Raw genomic sequence first — 24333 nt, 5'->3', positions numbered from 1 at the left:
GATTTTTAAAAGCGTATAGAAACTTATAGCCATGAGTTCCCGGTGTGGTGCAACAGAATTGGTGGTGTCTTGGGAGCGCTGGGACACAGGTTTGATTCCCCAGCCTGGCATGGTGGGTTAAGGATCCAGTGTTGCCACAGCTGTGGCTTAAATTACAACTGCAGCTCGGATCTGATTCCTGGCCTGGGAAATCCATGTGCCACAGGGAGGCCAAAAGGGAAAACAAAACAAAACAAAACAACAACAACAACAAGAAGCCTTACTGACAGCCAACATCCTAGTTAATGATCAGAAACTAGATGTTTTCCCCCTGAGATTATGAATAAGAAACAAAGAGCAGGAACAAGGCTGTCCCTTCTCACCACTCCTACTCAACACACAGCGGAAGTTCTAGGTAATGCAACAGGACAAGGAAGTGAAAGGTATACGAATTGGGGGGAAGAAATAAAACTTGTTTGCAGATGATACGACTGTGTATGTAGAAACTCCAGAAAGAGGTGAGCGAAAACTGGAACTCATGAGCAGTTACTGCAAGGTGGCATGATACAGGCCTCATCTGCCAAGGTCACCTGCTTTCTTTTTTTCTTTTGTCTTTTTGTCATTTCTTGGGCTGCTCCCACGGCATATGGAGGTTTCCAGGCTGGGGGTCCAATCGGAGCTGTAGCCGCCAGCCTACGCCAGAGCCACAGCAATGCGGGATCCGAGCCGCGTCTGCGACCTACACCACAGCTCACGGCAATGCCGGATCGTTAATCCACTGAGCAAGGCCGGGGATCGAACCCGCAACCTCATGGTTCCTACTCGGATTCCTGTGCCACGACAGGAACTCCGTATCATTCTTTTTATACACTTTTGGATTCAAGTTGATATGTGTTGAGGATTTTGGCATTCATGTTCATGAAGGATATTAGTCTGTAGTTTTACTTTCTTGTAATGGCTTTTTCTGGTTTCAGTATTTGGATAATGCTGGCCTCATAGAGTGAGTTAGGAAGTGTTACTTCTGCTTGTGTTTTCTGGTAGAATATTGGCATAATTTCTTCTTTAAGCATTTCGTGGAGTTCACAGTGAAACCACCTGTGCCCAGTGCTGTTTTGGGTTATTAATTATTCATACAGTTTCTTCAGTGTGGCCCTATTCAAATATTTCCTTAAGTGAAAAGAATTAGTCCATTTCATCTAGGTTATCAAATTTCTGGGTGTGGACTTATTCCTTTGTTATCATTTTATTGTCCACAGGATTCATAGTGATGGTCCTTATTTTCATTTCTTTTGTTGGTTAGTCTGACTAGGGGTTTATCAACTGTATTGAGCTTTTCAAAAAACCAGCTTTTGATTTTCTCTATTGATTTCCTGTTTTAATTCCATTGAGTTCTAATTCTCCTTATGTCTTTTCTTCTGTTTGGAATTAATTTACTCTCTTTTTGTAGGTTCTAAGGTGGAAACTTAATGACTGATTTTTAGATCTCCCTTCTTTTCTGTGTATCCAATGATACTGGGATTTTTCAACTAACCTTGTTATTCATTTCTAGTTTAGTTTAATCTCATGATCTGAGAGCATATTTTTATGATTTCCATTCTTTTAAATTTGCTAAGGTGTGTTTCATGGTCCACATGTGGTCATCTTGGTCATATCTCACGTGTGTTTGAGAAGAGTGTATATTAAAAAACGTGTATTATACTATTGTTGGGTAAAATATTCTATAAATGTTTAGTGAAGTGTTAGAACTGAAGGTGAAACTGGACTGGGCTCAAGAGAGAACAGAGAGGATGGGACTCATCCTGCCAACTAAAATAATGAAAAGCATTGATTTTATTAGCATTATAATATTCTGCCATATTTATTTAATAATTTAGGTTAGACATTTCTAATTTTCCAGCATTATAATTGTAGGATATTTTTTTCCTTGCACATACAAGATAAATTGCTCAGTCAAGGATTAACAGTTTTAACATTCTCATCACAGTAGACGGATGCTGCTTTCACCCCTCTTTTGCCAAGGTGAACATTTACACACAACCTGCTCATTTAAAACACCTAAAACGCTATCTTGTTCTTTCAATATATAGTTCTTAGATTACAATCGAAGCTGAACATTCTTTCATCTATTTCTTTTGGCCATTCTTGTTTCTTTAAAAATTATCTGTTCCTGTCTTCCTCTTATTGGAACCTCCCCTTAGTGCTTCCTTCCTCCCCCATCTGGTCCTTCTGGTCTTTTCAATGCCACTTCCCTAGAGCCCTCCCTAGAAAACCCACTGGTAGAATCTTTGCCTTCCTCACACTTCTCAGTGTGTAGCTGCATACATGTCTCTGGAATTTACTGAATTTCCCCATGCCCCATGAAATGCCACAGGTGTTTACTCTCCTTTGTAACCTGGGGCCTGGACCTGGTCTTTGGAGATGCTCGCTTTAGATTGTAGTTGCTCACTGGAATTGGATATTTGGCCTTTCAAATTTTCCAACTGGCCTTTGCTGCTCGACTGGAAAAACCCTTTGTTGTGTCTACTTTTTTTTTGTTAACTGTCATCAGGATCCTCATTAAGCACTTCTCTTTTGCTTAATATCTTTTCAGTATGAGATGTGTGCTGGGAAGGTAGGCCCACCCTCTGGGGGACCTTGACCCTGTGCACTCCTGCAGCCACAGGCAGGGCATGGAAGGCACTTGCTGAGTGTTTGGAGGGTGTTTGGGTCATCGCAGTATCATCCACCTAAATGCCTTGGGAACCTGGTGGCCTAACCCCTGGGCAGGGATCGGCACCACCTTGCCACCAGGACCTCACCCTCTCCTATCACTGCCCAACAGCCATTTAGCCTTTCAAGTTTCCTAGGTACACAGGCACGTCCTCTGCATGATAAATGGGATTCCTCTCAGCTAGACTTCCAAAGGAATAAGAGAATAACATTGGCAGTCAGTTGTGTCCCTTATTTAATAAGGTATAGTAGCCCTGAAATACAACATTGATAAAGGACTTTTTTTTGGTGGGGGGGCATGTCCATGGCATGTAGAAGGTCCTGGGCTGGGGATTAAACCCGTACCATAGCAGTGACAATGCTAGATCCTTAACCTGCTAAGGGCACTCTAAAAGACTTTTTTTTTTTTGCTTTTTTGGGTTGTACCCAAGGCACATCGAAGTTCCCAGGGTCAAATAGGAGGTGCAGTTGCCAAGGCCACAGCAATGCCAGATCTGAGCTGTGTCTGTGACCTACACCACAGCTCACGGCAACACTGAATCCTTAACCCAGTGAGCAAGGCCAGGGATTAAACCCACTTCCTCATGGATGCTAGTCAGATTAATTTCCACTGTGCCACAACAAGAACTCCTAAAGGACTATTTTAATGTGGCCTGTAAGTGTTGGGGTTTATTTTTTTCTCTGTAATTAGGACTGAGAATTGAATTGTATCATAAAATGTCCTTATTTTAGTATGCTTTGTACCAAAACAAAGCTTAGAATCACATATTTTAAAAGTAACAAAAAAGAAGAGAAACAGGCAGAAAGGAAAAAACAAAACTACTATTTGTAGATAGTATAATTTTTAAACCACAAATTTTAACAGAACTGATAAAGTACTGAAAATTAACAGAGAAGTGGCTAGTTTTGCAAATATATAATTAAAAATAACTTCCATATGTAAAAGCAACAACCAACTAGAAAAATACAATAAAAAAATGATTTACAGTAACAAAAACTGAAGAACATAATACTTTAATCAATGGAAAGTTATGTTTCTGGATGAGAAACAAAATTTGTAAAGGTAATTTTTCCCCAACAGTTTATAGGATTTAACCTGTTTCAATCAAAATAGCCATGTAAACCTTAGGAAACCTAAGAAGAGCAAAACTGATCAAGAATCCTTAAAATCACATACCACAAGATCAGTCCCGTGAAGGCACCACTGGCCTTACCTCTGGCAGACAGGTCAGGGAAGTCTGGAAATCAGGCAGCCAAAGAGAACAAATATCCACTACCATGAGGACACTGGAATCCTGTCTCTTGAGATGGAATGTGAGCTAGCCACTGGAGCCCTAATTTCTAAAACTAAAACACTTTGCGCGTGTGAGGTAGTGACCACCCATTGCCAAAGGTCTGATGCCTGCACATAGATAGGAACTAAGCGTATGGCAAGGCTACTGACCAGCCACTGATCCAAGCCAATTTCTTCCTCTGCTTCCTCGGGCTCTTGGGGTTTCCTTCCTAAGCAGGTTTCTTTTTGACTGAACAGAGGGGCAATACTCTGAAGAGCTTTTCCAGGAATGGGGCTGGGTGGCTGGGCCTGAGTGACCCAAACTTTTTGGCAAGGAAAAGGCATGAGAGAGCTGTTAGCGCAATTAATAGCAGAACAAAATACAGCGAGAACAGCAGACACTTATGTTATGCTGTGAAAAGAATTTCTGTAAAACAGTCCCTTTTCACCACAAATTTCAAATGTTACTGAAATTGATCATTAATTAGTTTAGATCACAAATGACAGAGGAAGTCTTTGACATTCAATTGCTGTATTTTTCCTTTTTTCCAAAGTAAACAATCCCTTTCAACTTTCAAGCTTTAAGGGTATCCTTAGAGGGTTATATGAATTGCTAATAGAAGCTGCTGACTTAACAAATCAGTAGTTTGGTTCTTTCAGGGGAACACAGTTCCAGATAAGGACCTCTGCCTTATTTCTCAAGTGTGAATTCCTACGAGGGGCCCAACTGGATATACTTTCAGTACACTCGTCACTCGTCACTCTTCACTTGGAAGGTATGTAGCCCCCAGACCAGTATTTTAAAGACTTTCTAGGAAAGGGATCTGTGACGTGTATACTGTTGTCTAAGTTCACAAAAGAAAGCTCCTTAGTCCAAAAAGCCTGGATGCTAACTGAGGTATAGCCCTTGAGGATGTTTTTTCCCTGTGAGTTTTCTAAAAACTTGAGGTTGCAGCCAAGATGGATATTTATCCCATTTTGGCTATAATGAGGTTTTTCACATCTGTATCTTTTCAGACAGCCTGGGAATTCAGAATTCCTTATGGAATATTTATTTCAAGTTGAGGCGGGGCCATCCCGATCCCACTTCTGTTTCCGGGTCTTACATGCTGAGTGGGTTTTTTCATGCCGGGTACAGTTCGACAGCCGACCAAATCTTCTCCCACATTTTTTACAACCATATGGCCTCTCAGCCTCATGACTTTGCAGATGAATCACAAATTCTTTGTTTTCTGGGAAGGTTTTCCCACATTCTGGACACTTAAATATCTTCTCCCTTATATGGATTCCTTCATGGCGACTGCGATGAGAATTCTGACGGAAGTTTTTCCCACACTGAGAACACGAATAAGGTTTCTCTCCTGTATGGATTCGCTCATGTTTGTTCAAGTTTGTTTTATGGTTGAAGCTTTTCCCACAGTGACTACAGTCATAGGGCTTTTCTCCAGTGTGAGTCCTCTGATGGGAAATAAGGTAGGAACTCTCGTTGAACTGTTTCCCACACAGTGGACACGTATACCATCTTCTTGTTCTCCGATTTCTGGTAAGTGCAATAACGTTGATGTCCACATACTTTGAGAGTTCCTCCAGTGGAGAATCGTTTTCAATGGTAACTAAAAGGTTTTTCAGTTTCCTTTCCTTTGGAGCGGGCATATTTAGTCTTCCTTCTTTTTGGCAATCTGGAGGTTGCTCAGAGACCACGGAACAATCAGTTTCATCACAATCTGAAGACTTTGCTCTGTGATCTTCATTCTCTACAGGCTCCTTCTGAAGATCCTCACCTTCGGCATTACCATCACTGACTGCTGAAATAGAGAGAATTTAGTAACGACTGAGGGATGTGACATGTGGGAAAAAAGATTTCTTGTGAAACAGTAACCTTGAAGGTCAGAAATCTGAGAGATAACTGCCACCAAAACGTGTCAACTCTTATTGAGGGTGGGCTACACGACTGATAATCTTTCCACACCCCGTAATGCAAGCACACAGCCTCTTTTTAATTTTCTTTAAAAAATGAAATAAGTGGGACTTCACTGAAAGATTTCATGTTTGTTTGCTGGAAGGTACCAATTACACAACAAGTTCATGTTGATCTCATACTCCAGGGGTTGAAGGACACAATAATACTACAGGGTACTGCTTGTAATCTTTAGGAGGACAGTAAGTGAATGTAAGTTGAGTTATTTCCAGGTTTTCACTACATTAAATACTGTGAAATTATAGTACTAGGTAATATTATACCATCCTGTAGAGGGAAAACCTGGAAACAACTCAAATGACCAAAAATAAAGGAGGCATAGCATATTCACACAATGGATTATTACTTGGACATTAAAGGATTACTGCAACTGATAAAACTACGGTAGAAGTCGATAGCTGTCTTTTGGGGGAGGAAGGAAAGTAGTGACTGGGCAGGGGACAGAGGAAGGATTTCTGGGATGTTAGGAACAAGTCAGTTTGGGGTGTGGTTAGACAATGTGTATATATTGTGAACATCTGAGCTGTACACTTTGTAGACTTCCTATATTTATATTTCCTAAAAACATTCTGTGTGAAGTAAGATTATAAATATAAAACCTAGGCAACAGAGCAGGGAGAAAAGGTATGCTGTGAACAGATGGCATAATGAGAGACGGGTTTGACTCTGGGTAACATACTGAGAATACAGGATTAAATAAACCACTTAGACATGTTACTGATCCGGATGCTGGAATATGACTTTCTGTTGGATTCAGCAGTTTCACACCAACAGATTTCTTTCTTTCTTTGGCTGTGTCCATGGCATGTGGAAGTTCAGGGCCAGGGATCAAACCTCTGCCACAGCGGTGACCCGAGCCACTGCACTGACAACACCCTATCTTAACCTGCTGCATCACAAGGGAACTCCACTACTGATAGATATTTTTTTAATTTAAGGCTTCCTCCATGAAAACTCAACAACTGAAATCCAGAAAAAAAGATCAGTCTTTCAAATTTTCATAAATTTGTATTGTTTCCTGGACATACATGTATGACTTTTTTTTTGGTCTTTTTGTCTTTTTAGGGCTGCAACTATGGCATATGGAGGTACCCAGGCGAGGGGTCAGTTTGGAACTACAGCTGCTGCCTATGCCACAGTCACAAACAACATGGGATCTGAGCCATGTCTGCTACCTACACCACCACTCACAGCAACACTGGATCCTTAACCCACCAAGCGAGGCCAGGGATTGAACCTGCATCTTCATGGATACTGATCTGGTTCATTAACCACTGAGCCATGACAGGAACTCCTCCCATGTATGACTTATTTTTATTTTATTAATTCTAAATCATTTGGAGCTCAGTATCTTACTGTTTGTTGTTTGAAACATACCTAATATTGGTAAAACCATTCAGAACATCCACTTACACCTTTTCATAAATTTGACTTAGTGTATAGACAGTATAAATAATTTTGGAAGACGGAACAAGAGACATAATTCTCCCAGATTTCAGAAAATACTACAAAGCCACAGTAATCAAAACATGTGGCAATGGAACAAAAACAGATATATGGATCAGTGGAACAGAAGAGCCCAGAAAATAAACCTACACACCTACAGTCAATCTTCAACAAAGGAGGCAAAAATATAACATGGGAAAAAAGACAAGTTTCTTCAACAAGTGGTGCTATGAAGTTGGCAGCTGCATGTAAATCAATGAAATTAGAACATATCTTTAAACCATGCACAAAAATAAACTCAAAATGTCTTTTTTGTTTTTTTTTGGTCTTTTGTCTTTTTAGGGCCTCACCCTTGGCATATGGAGGTTCCCAGGCTAGGGGTCAAATTGGAGCTACAGCTGCTGGCCTGCACCACAACCACAGCAACACAGGATCCAAGCCATGTCTGCGACCTACACCACAGCTCAAAGCAACACCAGATCCTTAACCCACTGAGTGACACCAGGGATCAAACCCACAACCTCATCGTTACTAGTTGGGTTCGTTAACCACTGAGCTACAACAGGAACGCCTCAAAATGTCTTAAAGACTTAAACTTAAGTCTTTAAACTCCTGACACCGTAAAACTCCTAGAAGAGAATATAGGCAAAACATTCTCTGACATAAACTGTACAAATGTTTTCTTGGGTCAGTCTCCCAAGGCAAAAGAAATAAAAACAAAAATAAACCAATGTGACCTAATCAAACTTAAAAGCTTTTGCAAAATAAATGAAACTGTAAAGCAACGAAAAAAAACAACCTATGGAATTGGGAGCAAATAGATGCAAACGGTACAACCAACAAGGGCTTAATCCCCAAAATATACAAACAACTTACATAATGCAACCACAAAAAACAACCCAATCGAAAAACGGGCAGAAGACCTAAATAGACGTTTCTCCAAAGAAGACATAGACATGTGCAGTAGGGACGTGAAAAGATGCTCAACATCATTATTAGATGCAAATCAAAGCTACAATGAGGTACCACCTCACATCAGTCAGAATGGCCATCATTAAAAAAGCTACAAATAACAAATTCTGGAGAGAGTGTGGAGAAAAGGGAACCCTCCTACCCTGTTGGTGGGAATGTAAGTTGGTGCATATTATCTGAAAACAGTATGGAGATTCCTCAGAAAACTAAAACAGAATTACCATATGATCTAGTAATCAGACAAAGCTTCAATAGGCCAGGAAACAATCTAAATGCTGATTGACAAATGAATGGATTAAGATGATATGGTACATATATACAATGGAATACTACTCAGCCATAAAAAAACCAAATGCCATTTGCAGCAACATAGATACAACTAAAGATTATCATACTAAGTGAAGTTAAGAAAGAGAAAGACAAATACCATAAGATTATCACTTTTACGTGGAATCTAAAGTATGACACAAGGGAGTTCCCACTGTGGCTCAGTGTGTTATGAACCTGACTAGTATCCATGAGGATTCAAGTTCAATCTCTGGCCTTACTCAGTGGGTTAAGGATCCATTGTTGCCATGAGCTGTGGTTGTAGGCTGCAGACTTGGCTCTGATCCTGAGTTGCTGTGGCTGCAGTGTAGGCAGGTAGATTTGGTTCCCATTCAACCCCTAGCCTGGGAACTTCCATATGCTGCAAGTGTGGCCCTAAAATAAATAAATTAATTAATTAAATATAGCACAAATGAACCTCTCTACAAAACAGAAACAGACTCACGGACCTAGAGAAGAGACTTGTGACTACCAAGGGGGAGGGGCAGTGAGAAGGACGGGCTGGGAATTTGGGGTTAATAGATGCAAAATATTGTATTTAGAAAGGATAAACAATAAGGTTCCACTGTATAGCACAGGGAAACTACATCCAATCTTCTGGAGTAGACCACGGTGGAAAAGAATATTAAAAAGAATGTGTGTGTATATATATATATATATATATACACACACACATATACACACACACACACATATATATATATATATATATATATAATTGAATCACTCTGCTGTACAGCAGAAATTGTTACAATATTATAATTCAACTCGACTTTAATAAAAACTAAAAAATTTAATTTGGAGGGCACTGATATATCTGTACATGATTTTGGTCTTCCCATTTAAAGCCATTTCTTTCCAATACTTGTTTCTGGAGTTCCCATCGTGGCTCAGCAGAAATGAATCCGACTAGGAACCAAAAGGTTGCAGGTTCAATCCCTGGCCTTACTCAGTGGGTTAAGGATCCGGCATTGCTATGAGCTGTGATGTAGGTCGAAGACGCAGCTGAGATCTGGCATGGCTGTGGCTGTGGTGCAGGCCGGCAGCTACAGCTCCGATTTGACTCCTAGCCTGGGAACCTCCATATGCTGCAGGTGTGCCCCTAAAACGACAAAAAAAAAAAAAAAAAAAAAATTATGTAAGAAAAAGAATTTTCTATTAACCAATAAAAAAATCCGTAGCTTACTCCTATTTTATAGTTTTTCTGAATAGGAGCTTTCATTATTGTGTTTATTTAAGGTTGCCAATGATTATTTCTTTTTGTCTTTTTAGGGCTGCACCTGCGGCATATGGAAGTTCCCAGGCTAGGGGTGCAATTAAAGCTGTAGCTTCTGGCCTACACCACAGCCACCGTCATGCCAGATCCAAGCCGAGTCTGTGACCTGCACCACAGCCCATGGTAACGCTAGATCCTTAACGCACTGAGTAAGGTTAAGGATTGAATCCATGTCCTCATAGATACTAGTCAGATTTGTTAGCACCGAGCCACGACGAGATCTCCCGGATGCTACTGACTATTAAATATATTTGTTCCTACTGATCTATTTAAAAATTATTCAGTGCAGAAGTTCCCATCGTGGCTTAGTGGTTAACGAACCTGACTAGCATCTATGAGGACACGGGTTCGATCCCTGGCCTCGCTTAGTGGGTTAAGGATCTGGCGTTGCCCTGAGCTGTGGTGTAGGTCGCAGATGCAGCTCAGATCTGATGTTGCTGTGGCTGTGGTGTAGGCCAACAGCTACAGCTCCAATTCAACCCCTAGCCTGGGAACCTCCATATATATGCCACGGTGTGGCCCTAAAAAGACAAAAAACAAAACAAAACAAAACAAAAAAACCTAAAATTATTAAATATAATAGTGTTTTAATTGAAACTTTTAGGTTTTCTAAATATAAACCATATTTGATTCCCTCTCTTAAGGATTCATTCTTCTGAACTCCTTTTTCTTATCTCCTTGATTTAGAAAATTAATGATGTTTATAGTGATAAGTTTTATTTTCACTTTTATAGAATTACCATCAGTGTTTTATGAATGATTATAAACTTCAGGTTATATTAAAGGGCTAAATATCTGTTTTGATAAGAATTAATTGAAATCGCAATTTTTCTTATTTTTCTGAAAGGGTCAATGAAGATATATTTGACCCTTGAACAACACAGGTTTGAACTGTGCAGGTCCACTTATATTCAGATTTCTTGCCTCTTTTGTTGTTGCTTTTTTAGGGCGGCCCCCAAGGTACATGGAAGTTCCCAGGCTAGGGGTCTAATTGGAGCTACAGCTGCCAGTCTATGCCACAGCCACAGCAATGCCAGATCCGAACTGTGTCTGTGACCTACACCACAGCTCAAGGCAATGCCAGATCCTTAACCAAATGACTGAGGCCAGGGATTGAACCCACAACCTCATAGCTACTAGTTGGATTCGTTTCTGCTGTGCCAGTATTTGCCTTTTAAGAAGAGCCTAGACAGGACAATATTGAGCCATAAAGGGAACTCCACAGATTTTTTTCAGTAGTAAGTTCTACATTACTACACAATCAAGGTTGGTTAAACCTGTGGGTGTAGAACCATGGCTACAGAGGAACAGCAGATTTGGAGGGCTGACGCTCAATTATATTTAAATTTTTGACTGCTGGGATGGTGAGCACCCCTTACCCCTCTGTTGTTCAAGGTCAACTGGATTTTACATTCCTTTAATGTACTAATATCAAAAGTAAAATAATTTAGTAGCGAATATATTTATATGGCTCAAAAATCAAAACATGGAAAGGTATGCACTCAGAAGCCTTACTCCAATTCCTGTCCCTGTCCATTCTATTCATCACCTAGATGAATTCATTTCTTTTTGTTCTTTCATTCTTTCTTTAGGCAATACATTTTCTTTTTCTCTCACTTTCTTACGTTAAAGGTAGTACCCTATATTTCCACTACTTGCCTTATTGCAGTTGCTATAGTCCAGAATATGTATGGAATGATATGTGAAAACACCATATTCACCCAGTCCCCTGCAGAAACACTTAGACTGTTTTCAACCCCTTTTTTTTTTTTAACAAACAATACCACATGGATAACCTTATCTCTACATTATTTTGTGTTTTTTTCTCTACATAATTTTGGATGTGTGCTGTTGCTATTACCTATAACTCAGATTCTTTGACATGAGTCTTCTAGATAAAAAGGTAAATGCAATGGAATACTACTCAGCCATAAAAAAGAACAAAATAAGCCATTTGTAGCAACACGAATGGAACTAGAGACTCTCCTACTGAGTGAAGTAAGTCAGAAGAAAAAGACAAATACCCTATGATATCATTTATATCTGGAATATAATATATGGTACAAAGGAATCTTTCCACAGAAAAGAAAATCATGGACTTGGAGAATAGACTTGTGGTCGCCAAGGGGGAAGGGGAGGGAGTGGGATGGATTGGGACCTTGGGGTTAATAGATGCAGACTTGCCTTCGGGATGGATTAGCAATGGGATCCCACTGTGTAGCAATGGGAACTGTCTAGTCACTTATGATGGAACATGTAATGTGAGAAAAAAGAATGCATACATGTATGTGTGTAACTGGGTCACCATGCTGTACAGTTGGAAAAAAATAATAAAAGGTTAAAAAAAGGTAAATGTACCTGCAATACGGGTAATTATAGATTTCCATACAGAAAGACTGTACTGTACCATTCTCTATGCCCCCCGGCAATATACCTGTCTCCCAACAACCTCACCACCAATGTGCTGTTAAGTTTCTGATTTCTATAAGTCTGATAGATTTTTTTTTTGTCTTTATTTTTTGCCATTTCTTGGGCCACTCCTGCGGCATATGAAGGTTCCCAGGTTAGGGGTCAAATCGGAGCTATAGCTGCTGGCCTACGCCAGAGCCACAGCAAGGCGGGATCCAAGCCGAGTCTGCAACCTACAGCACAGCTCACAGCAACACCAGATCCTTAACCCACTGAGCAAGGCCAGGGATTGAACCCACAACCTCATGGTTCCCAGTCGGATTCGTTAACCACTGAGCCATGACGGGAACTCCAAGTCTGATAGATTTTTTGTTAAAAAGTAACGCAATAAAGGTTTTTAAGATTTGCATTTCTAATTACAAATAGGGCTGCACATCTTCTCATGTATTTTATTTTTATTTATTTTTATTTTTTTGTCTTTTTGACATTTCTTGGGCCTCTCCCGCAGCATATGGAGGTTCCCAGGCTAAGGGTTGAATTGGAGCTGTAGCCACGTCTGCGACCCACACCACAGCTCACGGGAACGCCGGATCCTTAACCCACTGAGCGAGACAGAGATTGAACCTACAACTTCATGGTTCCTAGTCGAATTCGTTAACCACTGAGCCACGATGGGAACTCCTTCTCATGTATTTAGGGTAATTTGTATTTTTAAGAGAATCTCTCTTTCCAATTTCTAGAAATTCTTTTTTTTTTTTTTTTTTTTGGCTATGCCCAGAGCATGTGGAAGTTGACAGCCAGGAATTGAACCCAAACCATAGCAGGGACAACACCCAGTCCTTAACTACTAGGCCACCAGGGAATGCTTAGAAATTCTTATTTTTTTTTTCCATGCCTGCAGCATACAGAAGTTCCTGACCAGGGACTGAATCCAAGTTATACCACAGCTGTGACAACACTGCATCCTTTAACCCACTGTGCTTGGTGGGGAAAAGAACTCATGCCTCCACAGCGACTCAATCCCCAGCTTTTTTTTTTTTTGCTTTTTACAGCCAAACTCGCAGTAAGTATATGGGAGTTCCCACAGCAATGTGGGATTCAAGCTGCATCTGTAACCCTACACCACAGCTCAAGGCAACACCAGATCCTTAACCTAGTAAGCGAGGCCAGGGATCAAACTCACATCCTCAAGGATACTAGTCGGGATCATAACATGCTGAGCCCTAACAGGAATTCCGGTAGTCAGATTCTTTTTTTTTTTTTGTCTTTTTTTGCCATTTCTTGGGCCGCTCCCGCGGCATATGGAGGTTCCCAGGCTAGGGGTCTAATCGGAACTGTAGCTGCCAGCCTACGCCAGAGCCACAGCAACGCAGGATCCAAGCTGCGTCTGTGACCTACACCACAGCTCACGGCAACGCCGGATCGTTAACCCACTGAGCAAGGGCAGGGACCGAACCCGCAACCTCATGGTTCCTAGTCGGATTCGTTAACCACTGCGCCACGACGGGAACTCCCGGTAGTCAGATTCTTAACCCACTGTGCCACAGTAGGAACTCCTAGGAATTCTTCTTCTTCTTCTTTTTTTTTTTTTTGTTTTTAGTCTTTTTAGGGCCATACCTGCAGCATATGGAGGTTCCCAGGCTAGGGGTCTAATCAGGGCTGTAGCTGCTGACCTATGTCCCAGTCACAGCAATGCAGGATCTGAGCTGTGTCTGCTACCTACACCATAGCTCACAGCAACACCAGATCCTTAACCCACTGAGTGAGGCCAGGGATCGGACCCCAAACCTCATGTTTCCTAGTCAGATTCGTTTCCCCTGTACCACGATGGGCATTCCAGGAACTCCTAGAAATTCTTAATAAAGTAGGAAAATTAGGCTTTTGTCTAATCTGAGTTGCAAATATTTCCCTCCAATATACTACATTTTATTTCGTTGTATATTTGTTTTTTATTTTGTAATACCAGAGTTTTTACATTTTTACGTATTTACTTTTTTGATCTTTTCTTTCAAGACTTCTGGATTTGTGAGTCTTAATTAGAAAAGCTTTCCTATCCCATAGCTATAAACAAATTCACACACATGGTCTAATTTTGTCTTTTTTTAAAGAAAACATTTAACATCTTTGACATTTAGTTTTTCTTGGTGTGCAAAGTATGGTGTGATACACCAAGTTGTCCCAACACCTTTTATTAAAATGTCCCTCATGAAGTTCCTCTGTGGCTCAGGCATTTAAGGACCTGGTGTTGTCACTGCTGTGGTGCGGGTTAAATCCCTGGCCTGAGAACTTCAACATGCCATAGGTGCAGCCAAAAACAAACCAACCAACCAACCAACAAAACAAAACCCACCAAAAAAAAACAAAAAACACCAACTCCTACTCTGCCTTGCAGATTGGAGATGCCAACTTTATCACAAAGTGAACCCTCATATATATGTGAAGCTATTTCTGGACTTTTTTTTTTTTTGGCCGTGCCCAGGGCATACACAAGTCCCTGGGTCAGGGATTGAACCCATGCCACAGCAGTGACAATTCTGGATCCTTAACCCACTGTGCCACCAGCAAACTCCAATTTCTGGACGTTTATTCTGTCGTACTGTTCTATCCACTCACAGGCCAATACCATATGCTGCTTTCATGACAGGATTCACTGGCTCCTTTGACACCTGATAGGGCTCGGCCCCTCCTAGCCCAGTGCTCTTCTTTACACTTTTCCTAGTTACTTGTAGCTATTTTTCCATTTGAATTCGAGATCAGATTGCCTAGTTCTGGGGGGAAGAAGCCTATTGGGTCTTGTTAAAGCGATTACATTGAATTCATAAATGAATTTGGGGAGAACTGACCTTTTTTTTAATGTTAAATCTTCCAAACCAAGAACAGGGTATTTCTTTCCATTCATTCAAATCTACTTCTATGTCCTTTGGAAGTATTTTCAAGTTTTCCTCCAAATTTCTGCACACTTCTTAAATTTTTCCCTAGGTGTTTAACCTTTTTTATGACTTTTGTACATCTTCTAAATGACTGCATATATGAAAGCTAAGGATTTCTGTATAATAGTTTAACACCCCATTGCCTTAAGTGCTCTTATTATCTATAGTAAGTTTTCAGACATTATCTAGGATTTTCCAGCTACACATTTAAATCGTTTGTAATACCAATGGCCAACAAGCACATGAAAAAATGCTCAACATCACTAATTATTAGAGAAATGCAAATCAAAATTACAATGAGGTACCACTTCACACAAGTCAGAATTGCCAGCATTAGTCTACAAATAACAAATGCTGGAGAGAGCGTGGAGAAAAGGGAACCCTCCTGCACTGTTAGTGGGAATGTAAATTGGTACAACCACCATAGAAAACAGTTTGGAGGTACTGCAGAAAACTAAATATAGAACTGCCACGTGACTCAGCAATCCCACTCCTAGGCATATATCCAGACCAAACTTCCATTGAAAAAGATACATGCACCCTATATTGATAGCAGCACTATTCACAATTGCCACGACATGGAAACAACCTAACTGCCCATGGACAGATGAATAGATTAAGAAGATGAGGTACATATACACAGTGGAATACTACTTAGCCATAAAAATGAACAAACTAGGAGTTCCATTCATGGCTCAGCAGTTACTGAACATGACTAGAATCCATGAGGATGTGAGTTCAATCCCTGGCCTCGTTCAGTGGATAGGGGATCTGGCATTGCTATGCACAATGGTGTACACCAGCAGCTGTAACTCCCATTTGACTCCTAGCCTGGGAACTTTGATATGCCACAGGTGCGGCCCTAAAAAGCAAAAAAAAAAAAAATTTTTTTTTAAATCCAACAAAATAATGCCATTTACAACAACACGGATGGAACTAGAGACTCTCCTACTAAGTGAAGTAAGTCAGAAAGAGAGAAACAAACACCATATGATATCATTTCTATGTGGAATCTAATATACGGCACAAATGAAGCTATCTGCAGAAAAGAAACTCATGGACATGGAGAACAGACCTGTGGCTGCCAAGGGGGAGGGGGAGAGAGTGGGATGGATGACGAGTTTGGGGTTAGTAGATGTAAACTATTGCATTTGGAGTGGATAAGCAGTGAGGTCTTGCTGTATAGCACTGTGAACTATATCTAATCACTTATGATGGAACATGATGGAGGATAATATTAGAAAAAGAATGTATATATATATGTATGTATAACTGGGTCGCTTTGCTGTACAGCAGAAATTGACAGAACATTGTAAATCAACTACAATAATAAAAAATTTTTTAAAAAGAAATAATATATAAATAGTTGCAGTTTTCATCTTTCTCTTAAATTCTTATACATCTAATTTTTTTCTCATTAAAATATACTGGCTAATGCCTGAAACACAATATTAAATAATAGTAATGACAGTGGGCTTATTGTTGTATTCCTTTTTCGTTTGTTTGTTTGTTTTAGGGCCGCACCTGCAGCATATGGAGGTTCCCAGGCTAGGGGTCTAACGGAGCTGTTGCTGCCAGCCTACACCAGAGCCACAGCCTTGCCAGATCCGAACCACGTCTGCAATATTGTTGTATTCCTAATTCTAATGAGAATGCTCCTCGGTGTTTCCCATTAAAGATGATGCTGGCTGAAAAGACAAGTAGCCCATTAAGGAAGTATCCATTAGTTACAATTTTGTTAAGTGTTCTTAGGAAGAAGGAGTTTTTTCAAATATTGTTTCAGTAACTATGAAAACAATCATAGGATTTTTTCAAATATTGTTTCAGTAACTATGAAAACAATCATAGGATTTTTCTCCTTTTCATTATAAGATGCACAGATGTGTAACAAATAGACTTTCTGTGACTAAATCATTTTTTGCATTCCTGGAATGAATCTTGGTCATGGCAATTTTGATCAGGTTGTGATATTTCTGTTTTAGTGTAACTTTAACTTCATAAAAAGAATCTGGAGGTCGTCCTCTTTTTCTATACTCTGAAAGTTCTCATAGCGTTTGAATTGTCTGACTGTTAAAGATTTACAAGAATTTTCTGTGAAACTAAGGCTAATCCTTTCTCTTGGGTATGGGACTAGTTTTTCTTACAATTTTAAATTTCCTTTATGGAAACTGGTTTAATCTGTTTGTGTATAAATCTTTATACTTACTAGTTCTATTTTTTCTAACTCATTGATTCCTAAGTCTGTATTTGTTAATATACATATTTTTGGCTGCACCATACTTGTGGCTTGTGCCATAGATGTAGCAGCAACCCTAGATCCTTAATCCGCTGTGCCACAAGGGAACTTCCATGTATTTGTTGATATTTTGTTCCCATTTTCCCTTCAATTATCTTGTTTTCCTAACCATGAGTCAGAGGCTTAATTATTTTAATTTCTGTAAATCAATATACATGTTTTTACAGCTGTGAATATTCTTCTGAGTACCACATTAGGTAATACCATAGATTCTGGTAGCGTTTTTCCAGAAAAATTATGCAATTTTTATTTGTATTTATCCTTTGACCCAAGGTTACTTAATAGTTTAAAATTTTCCAGGTAGAAGGAACTTTTTTGTTCTGACTTCATTTTTAGTATCTAGTTGTACTATATTGTAATAGATCCTGTATATTATTTCTACTTTTGGACTCTATTGAGCCTTTCTTTGTTGCATAGTATGTAGTCAATCTATATCAATTGTATCCTTTTTTTTTTTTTTTTTTTGTCTTTTGTCTTTTGTCTTTTTAGGGCCGCACCCGGGGCATATGGAGGTTCCCAGGCTAGGGTCGAATCAGAGAAGTAGCCACCGGCCTACACCACAGCCACAGCAACACAGGATCTGAGCCGCATCTGTGACCTACACCACAGCTCACAGCAAAAGCGGATCCTTAACCCACTGGGCGAGGCCAGAGATTGAACCCAGGTCCTCAAGGGTACTAGTTGGGTTCATTAACCACTGAGCCACGACAGGAACTCCCTGTGTCAATCTTGAAAAGGTATATTCTCTTGCCAAAGTAGATGGCAGATATAACCATAAGAACTACCTCACGGAGAATTTTTTATTTATTTTATTTTATTTTTTTGTCTTTCTGTCTTTTTACGGCCGCACCCATGGCATATGGAAGTTCCCAGGCTAGGGGTCCAATCGGAGCTGTAGCCTCCAGCCTATGCCATGGCTGGAGCAGATCCAAGCCGCATCTGCAACCTACACCACAGCTCACAGCAACGCCAGGTCCTTAACCCACTGAGCGAGGCCAGGGATCAAACCTTCATCCTCATGGATGCCAGTCAGGTTCATTTACTGCTGAGCCACGACAGGAACTCCCTACCTCATTGAGAATTTAAGTGTTCTGCCTTTTTGATTGTTTGCATGTGGTTCACTTGGACAGAAACACAAATTCTGTCTTCTCCTGTCCAGGGCTCTCCTTTGGATTTCTGTCCCCACAAAGTTCATTCCCTTACACTTTTGCCTTTGCAAACTGACCAAAGGTAACCATATAGGTTATCAACTATATGCTGGTGATTCCCCAACCTCTGCATCCTCACATCGGACCTCCAGTCCTCAATGTCCAAGTGCTCAGAGGACAACCTCTTTTTATTTCACGCCATGGACCGAATCTCCTCTAAAATCAAACCTGTTTTCTTCCAAACTCTGCTCCTGGGTCCAAATCCTGCCCTGACCTTATCACAGTTCCTTATAGCTACAACTTAGAAGCTCTTAGAGAGTGGGAATGGAACATTATATATTTTTTAACCTCCTGAATATCAACTCCAAAACCAAACCCTGCCTAAAGGAAAAACAAAGAGCATTTTTAAAATGTTGGTGAAAAACTCATCTTAAGTCATCAGCTTCAGGGTGTGGGCAAGGGAAAGGAAAGGAGAGGGTGACGCCTGGGTCTCGGGGCTCAACACGCATGGCCAGAGTGTTCCTGCAGTTGGCAACATACCCACCAATCAGGCACTCAAAATAAATGCTAGCTTTGCCTAAAACTCAGAAAAAAAACTCGGTATAATTAATCTGATCTGTTCATACTTTTTCTTAAAACAAAGAAAATATTCCTTAGAATAATCATGGGAAGTGAACCAGGCCCATTATATCCCGCTACCCTGACCACACAGTGTATGACAAGAGTTCAATCATCATTATAGATTTCTTTCATCTCAAGCAACTCATAAAACTTACTCTTTGCTCCATTTCAGCCTCAGAACCAAACAGTCCTGAAGGCAAGGTAAAACGTATTAGGCACCCAGCAAAATTATTTCTGAGGGCTCCTGGCTCTAGGGTAGCAGTATATTTCTAGGAAAAAGTTGAAACATCTCTAAGTAGCTCACAGAGAAGCTGCTACCAGATGAGTCTGTACGCAGCACTGAGGACACTTGGTAACCATTACTGGGAAATGAGTAAATTCAAAGGCCCCTTTCACCAACCATGTAGGAAATTCACTGACAAAATTATAAGAAATGCAGCAAGGAGGCAGACAGCTGTAGGCCAAGACTGTAAGCTTTGATGTTAGAGTCCCTGAATCCAAATCCCTGCTCCATCACCTACTGCCATGTGACCTTTAGCCAATTTTTTAACTTTTCTCTGCTTCAGTTCCTTCATCTGTAAGTACTAATTCCTATGGCCCAAAGGACTACTGTGAGAATTACATGAGATAATAAACGTACGCCAAGTACTTAGAATAGCATCTAGTACATACTGGCACACAAGTGCTTAGTAAGTGCTAAGTGGGATATATTTTCCCTTATACTAGTAGGCTTTACAGCTATTGAACATCAAAAAAAAAAAAAAAAAAAAAAAAGGCTTAAAAGAATTAGAATTCACGCATCTAATGAAAACACTAATGTAAAATATATCTGTTGGGAGGATAGCACTGGATGCAGAAAATGGATTCAGAAACAGTATATCTGAACTTTCTACCTAGCTCTTTGAATGTCTGATGGTAATACATCAGGCTCAGGTCTCGCTCACCAAGAGAAGTCCCCTCCACTCTTGCTGCCTCCAAGATAGAAGGAAAATGGCCACTCACAGCTGGAGGCTCTTCCACATAGGATAAAACAAAAATCAAATGTGTGTGTGGGGGGGGAAGGCCTCAAAAAAGCCTGAGATGAAATAGAACATGCTTTCCCCACAGCCTTTAATCTGAACACACAAGGACCTTGATTTCTTACCTAGTAATATCATCTCCCCAATATTGTCTTCTTCCATCTCTGAGGTGCGCTGCTGAGCAGGATCCAGGCTGATGCATTCTTCTTGGGAGTGAAATACATTCAAATCCTCAAAGACCACCAGCTCCTGAAAAAGCAGCAAGCCCCCTTCCTGTTAGTAACACAGGTTTCTTGACAGCCCTGCTGTTCAGAAAGGCTGAGACCCAAAGATCAGGGAAGGGATGATGAAAGGGATCTATAAATTCCAGGCAGACAGGAAAGCAAGGCTCAGAGAGGAGTCAGAGGAAAACCAGAAGACAAATGTCCAAGGAGGCAGCGAAGAATGAGCCTAATCTTCCTGCTGACTCCCAAGAGTGTGTTTTTAGACATGGGAGGGCTGCAAGGGCAGAGAAAGCAACACATACCAACAGTGAACAGGAGAACTCAACCTACCTCGGGCTGAGCTTTCAAACACGGAGACCCTGTCTCCTGTTTCTGCTGGATTCCTTCTCTGGGTAGAAGCTTCACTAAAGGATGAGGTTGCACTAGGGAAAAGGGAAACAATAGTTAATAGAATAGTGACTCTAATGAGGAGACTACCAACCTTGAAACCAGGCTGTCCTCATTCCTTTGATAGGTAACTCATAGCTTTTTCTGCTCCCAATAGCCCGGTCAGAGATCAAGCCACAGGGTCTTGAACCTACATGGGGTCTCCTCAATATGATGATAGAGGATGACTCCCTATGTGCATTTTAAAATTTACTACTAAAAGTTGGGGAAAGGCAAAGTCTGAAGACACCCACAGCAAACGAGTTTTCAAAATTCCACACAAGCTGAAGTTAATTCAATACTTCATCTACATTTCTTTAACCCCAAAAGATACTCCCCATTGCTCTCAGAATGTCTGGGTAAAACTACCCCTACAGAAAAGATGTACACTGTTTATCCTATGGCTTTACACACACTCAGCAAACCACTCAAGCTCCAGCTTGAAATAAAAATACTCCCTCTCCCTGGTATGTTGACTTTCTTTTTGGCTGCACCCATGGCTTGTGGAAGTTCTTGACCCAAGACACTGCAGTGACAATGCCGGATCCTTAACCCTCTGCTCCATGAGAAAACTCTAGCATGTTGACTTATTAAAATCAATTCCTTTTTTCTGACACCCACCACCCTAACTTGAATTCATTACTAACATGGAAGCCTAGCTTAGCCCCCAGTACCATGCTCTTCTCTTCTGGTGAAACAGTATGTGCTTCTTACCTGTGTTCTGAAGGTTGGAGCTCACATCCTTCATAATAACCAAGGTCTCCTTGACTTTCTGACTGGGCTGAACTAGGCTTGGCTTGGGCAAGAAGGTGAGAAAGTGCTCCAGAACCAGCTGGTGGATGGTCTTGGACCCACTAGTAGCATCTCGAAGTAGGTCTTGGCCCAGCTTGGAGTTGGGAGGAACTCTCAGAACAAAGGACCGCTTTGGCTTTGGGTGCATAGGAACCACTTTTGCAGCCATCGTGCCTTGAAATCACATGCCACAGTTGTTTCTGCAGAGCTTTGAAAGCCACTTCTTACTGGAGGTAACCTATCAGATGGCCACACACAAGAGATGAGAAAAATCACGGGTCAGGCTGCGCGTGCCTGCATCCCAGTATGTGTCTTGGGTAGTGAGGCCACGAGAGATCTAAAGGAAAGATAAGCTGCGGTAGGGAACTCACAACTGAAAGGAAGATCCCTGAACCTGATACTCTTAGCAAGGCCTCAAACGAATATACTGAGAATGAAAGCATAAGATGTCCCAACCTCAAGATTCAAACAGAAGGGAGCAATGGCATCAGGCAAATGACCAAGGGCCATCCTCCCGAGAATATGAAGTGCAAACTCCACTGGGAAGAACGGGTTAATTCATGCTGTAGAAAGAGCAAGGAACTAGAAGACAGGAAATCTGGGGTTCAAAACCGAGGGCATCTGCTTAGAAGTCAGCTTGGCCATTGAATTTGGCCTCACTGAGCCCCTGGGATCGCAGGTCCCTCAGACGCCCTTTCGGGGGTAGCTGACGGCTCAAGGGGCAAACGCAAGGCCGAGTGAGGTGTCTACAAGTAGCCTGTTAACGCCCTTCCGCCCTCGAAGCCCTGTAAGAACGGCAGGAGACAATCCAGCGGGGCCCACTGGGCCGGACCCACTCTACAGCCTCTCCCACTGGCCCAGGACAGCTCTACCGCAAAGCCCAGTTGGCGGCATTGCCTAGGGTGCGCTCCCGGCTACCTATTCCCGTCAGACTCCCCCCCTGCAATGGACCACGCTCCGCGCCTCAGCCGCCGCCTCCGCGGCCGCCTCCGCCTACTTCCCGCCCTCCCGGAGTCCCTCACCTCTGAGGTTCTGCCGCCCGTGGGCGATCGCTCGGGACAGCCCAGAGACCCAGACTCGAGAAGAAACTGGGAAACTAGGCGCGAGAGGCCAAACCCACCCCTCGCCCTTCGGAGTGTCCTCCCAACCGGCCGGCAACTATTGGTGCTCGCCGCCGTCAGTTGGGGAGGACGACGGGGACGCGATGCCTTCTGGGAGGCCGGGCGCCTCGGCAGCCGTGACGTCACGCCCGGTGCCTCGTTTCCGGCGTGGAAGCCTGGTCTCCTCGCTTGGAGCGGGCGTTCTGCGCCAGAGAAGGCGAGGCTCGAGGCCGGCGGCGGAGCTCTCAGGACGGCAGGGAGGCCGGGTTGGCAGCAGCCGCTCTATCTGCTACTGTACGGGGGCTTCAGAAAACAGAAAGCTGGCTCCAGGTCTCCGTGACAGGCTGGCACGAATCCAGGTAGGACGATGTAAACTCCAGGGGCTGGTGGGAAGTGTAGTTCGACTCCAAACAGCCAACGGGGGATTGCCAGTCGCAGCGGTTGGGGCGGAGTAGGGTCGGATCTCGACCGGAAGTGGACTGTCTCATGGACCGGAAGGTTTGCGGGGGGGTGCTGCAGTTTCCGCCGCAGCATCTCGGGTGTATCCAAATACTGCGGAGTGTGTAATGGGTCAAGACCTCTGCTGGGCCTGGGGTGTTTTTACAGCCGTCCCTTCGGGCAAGAGTGGCCCGTAGGTCAAAGCTGAGCGACGTTCCCCTCACCTGTTTGCCTACTTCTACTCTGCGGTTTGCACTGGTCATGGTTGTTGTTTGTTTTTTTTTTTTTTTTTTGCCATTTCTTGGGCCGCTCCCGCGGCATATGGAGCTTCCCAGGCTAGGGGTCCAATCGGAGCTGTAGCTGCCAGCCTACGCCAGAGCCACAGCAACGCGGGATCCGAGCCGAGTCTGCAACCTACACCACAGCTCACGGCAACACCGGATCGTTAACCCACTGAGCAAGGGCAGGGATTGAAACCGCAACCTCATGGTTCCTAGTCGGATTCGTTAACCGCTAAGCCACGACGGGAACTCCTGGTCATGTTGTTTTCTAAGAAATCCTAGTCGTCCATCTCCGTGTCGGACCTCAGTTTCAGTGTCTAGCCGGCGCCTAACAGCATCCTTTCTTTCTGTATTGTTATACTCGGTTCATTCCCTGGTAAGTCATAGATCAGGATTGGGACAACGCAAGGGCAGGGATTGCCTCATTCCTGCCTCATTTCAGGTACCTCCATGTAACACCTGCCTCAGGGAGGATGATGAAGGTGAAAATATGAATGCATCCCATTTCTTAAGGCTAACTATAGATGATTCACTGGACCATGGTTTAAAATATGTTATAAAGACACTAGTGTCAAAACTGTGTGGCAACAAAAAATTTTCCCACAGTTTTGCCACAAAAATTTTGTTGCCACACAGTTTACTTTTTAAAAAGTCAAGAATATCTCCCTTTCCAGATACCAGAGTTACTA

The 24333-nt window shown here is 42.1% G+C and overlaps 2 protein-coding genes across 3 annotated transcripts in view; one reads left to right on the top strand and one right to left on the bottom strand.

The window, feature by feature from the left end:
• On the bottom strand, positions 1808–23043 carry ZNF200 (zinc finger protein 200). 2 transcript variants are annotated; one of them, XM_021088110.1, is made up of 5 exons: positions 22848–23043; positions 21748–22063; positions 20938–21029; positions 20509–20632; positions 1808–5766 (listed from the first exon to the last, which is right to left on the bottom strand). In XM_021088110.1, exons 2-5 carry the CDS (start codon positions 21992–21994, stop codon positions 5018–5020), a joined length of 1212 nt encoding a protein of 403 aa, XP_020943769.1. In that variant the 5' UTR covers positions 21995–22063; positions 22848–23043; the 3' UTR covers positions 1808–5017. The 2 variants fall into 2 exon arrangements, with proteins under 2 accessions (XP_020943769.1, XP_020943770.1); XM_021088111.1 differs by having other exon boundaries at positions 1808–5763; positions 22848–23033.
• The window catches only part of ZNF263 (zinc finger protein 263), a 46511-nt gene continuing 45249 nt past the window's right edge, over positions 23072–24333 (top strand). Inside the window, exon 1 of the mRNA XM_013995720.2 lies at positions 23072–23284. The gene's annotated coding sequence lies outside the window, so the exon portion shown is untranslated. The remainder of the gene's footprint in view (positions 23285–24333) is intronic.

Source organism: Sus scrofa, chromosome 3 (assembly GCF_000003025.6).
Source record: "Sus scrofa isolate TJ Tabasco breed Duroc chromosome 3, Sscrofa11.1, whole genome shotgun sequence".
NCBI lineage: Eukaryota > Metazoa > Chordata > Mammalia > Artiodactyla > Suidae > Sus > Sus scrofa.
Note: the sequence above shows the minus strand (reverse complement) of the source record. Positions and strands in the feature narration are given on the sequence as shown.

Excerpts from the sequence above, each read along its gene's own strand:
- ZNF200 (XM_021088110.1), bottom strand. The coding sequence starts at position 21,994 with ATGGCTGCAAAAGTGGTTCCTATGCACCCAAAGCCAAAGCGGTCCTTT. Across the intron at positions 21,030-21,747 it reads CTCCAACCTTCAGAACACAG|TGCAACCTCATCCTTTAGTG; the intron begins GTAAGAAGCACA and ends CCTTTTCCCTAG. Across the intron at positions 20,633-20,937 it reads GTTTGAAAGCTCAGCCCGAG|GAGCTGGTGGTCTTTGAGGA; the intron begins GTAGGTTGAGTT and ends CTGCTTTTTCAG.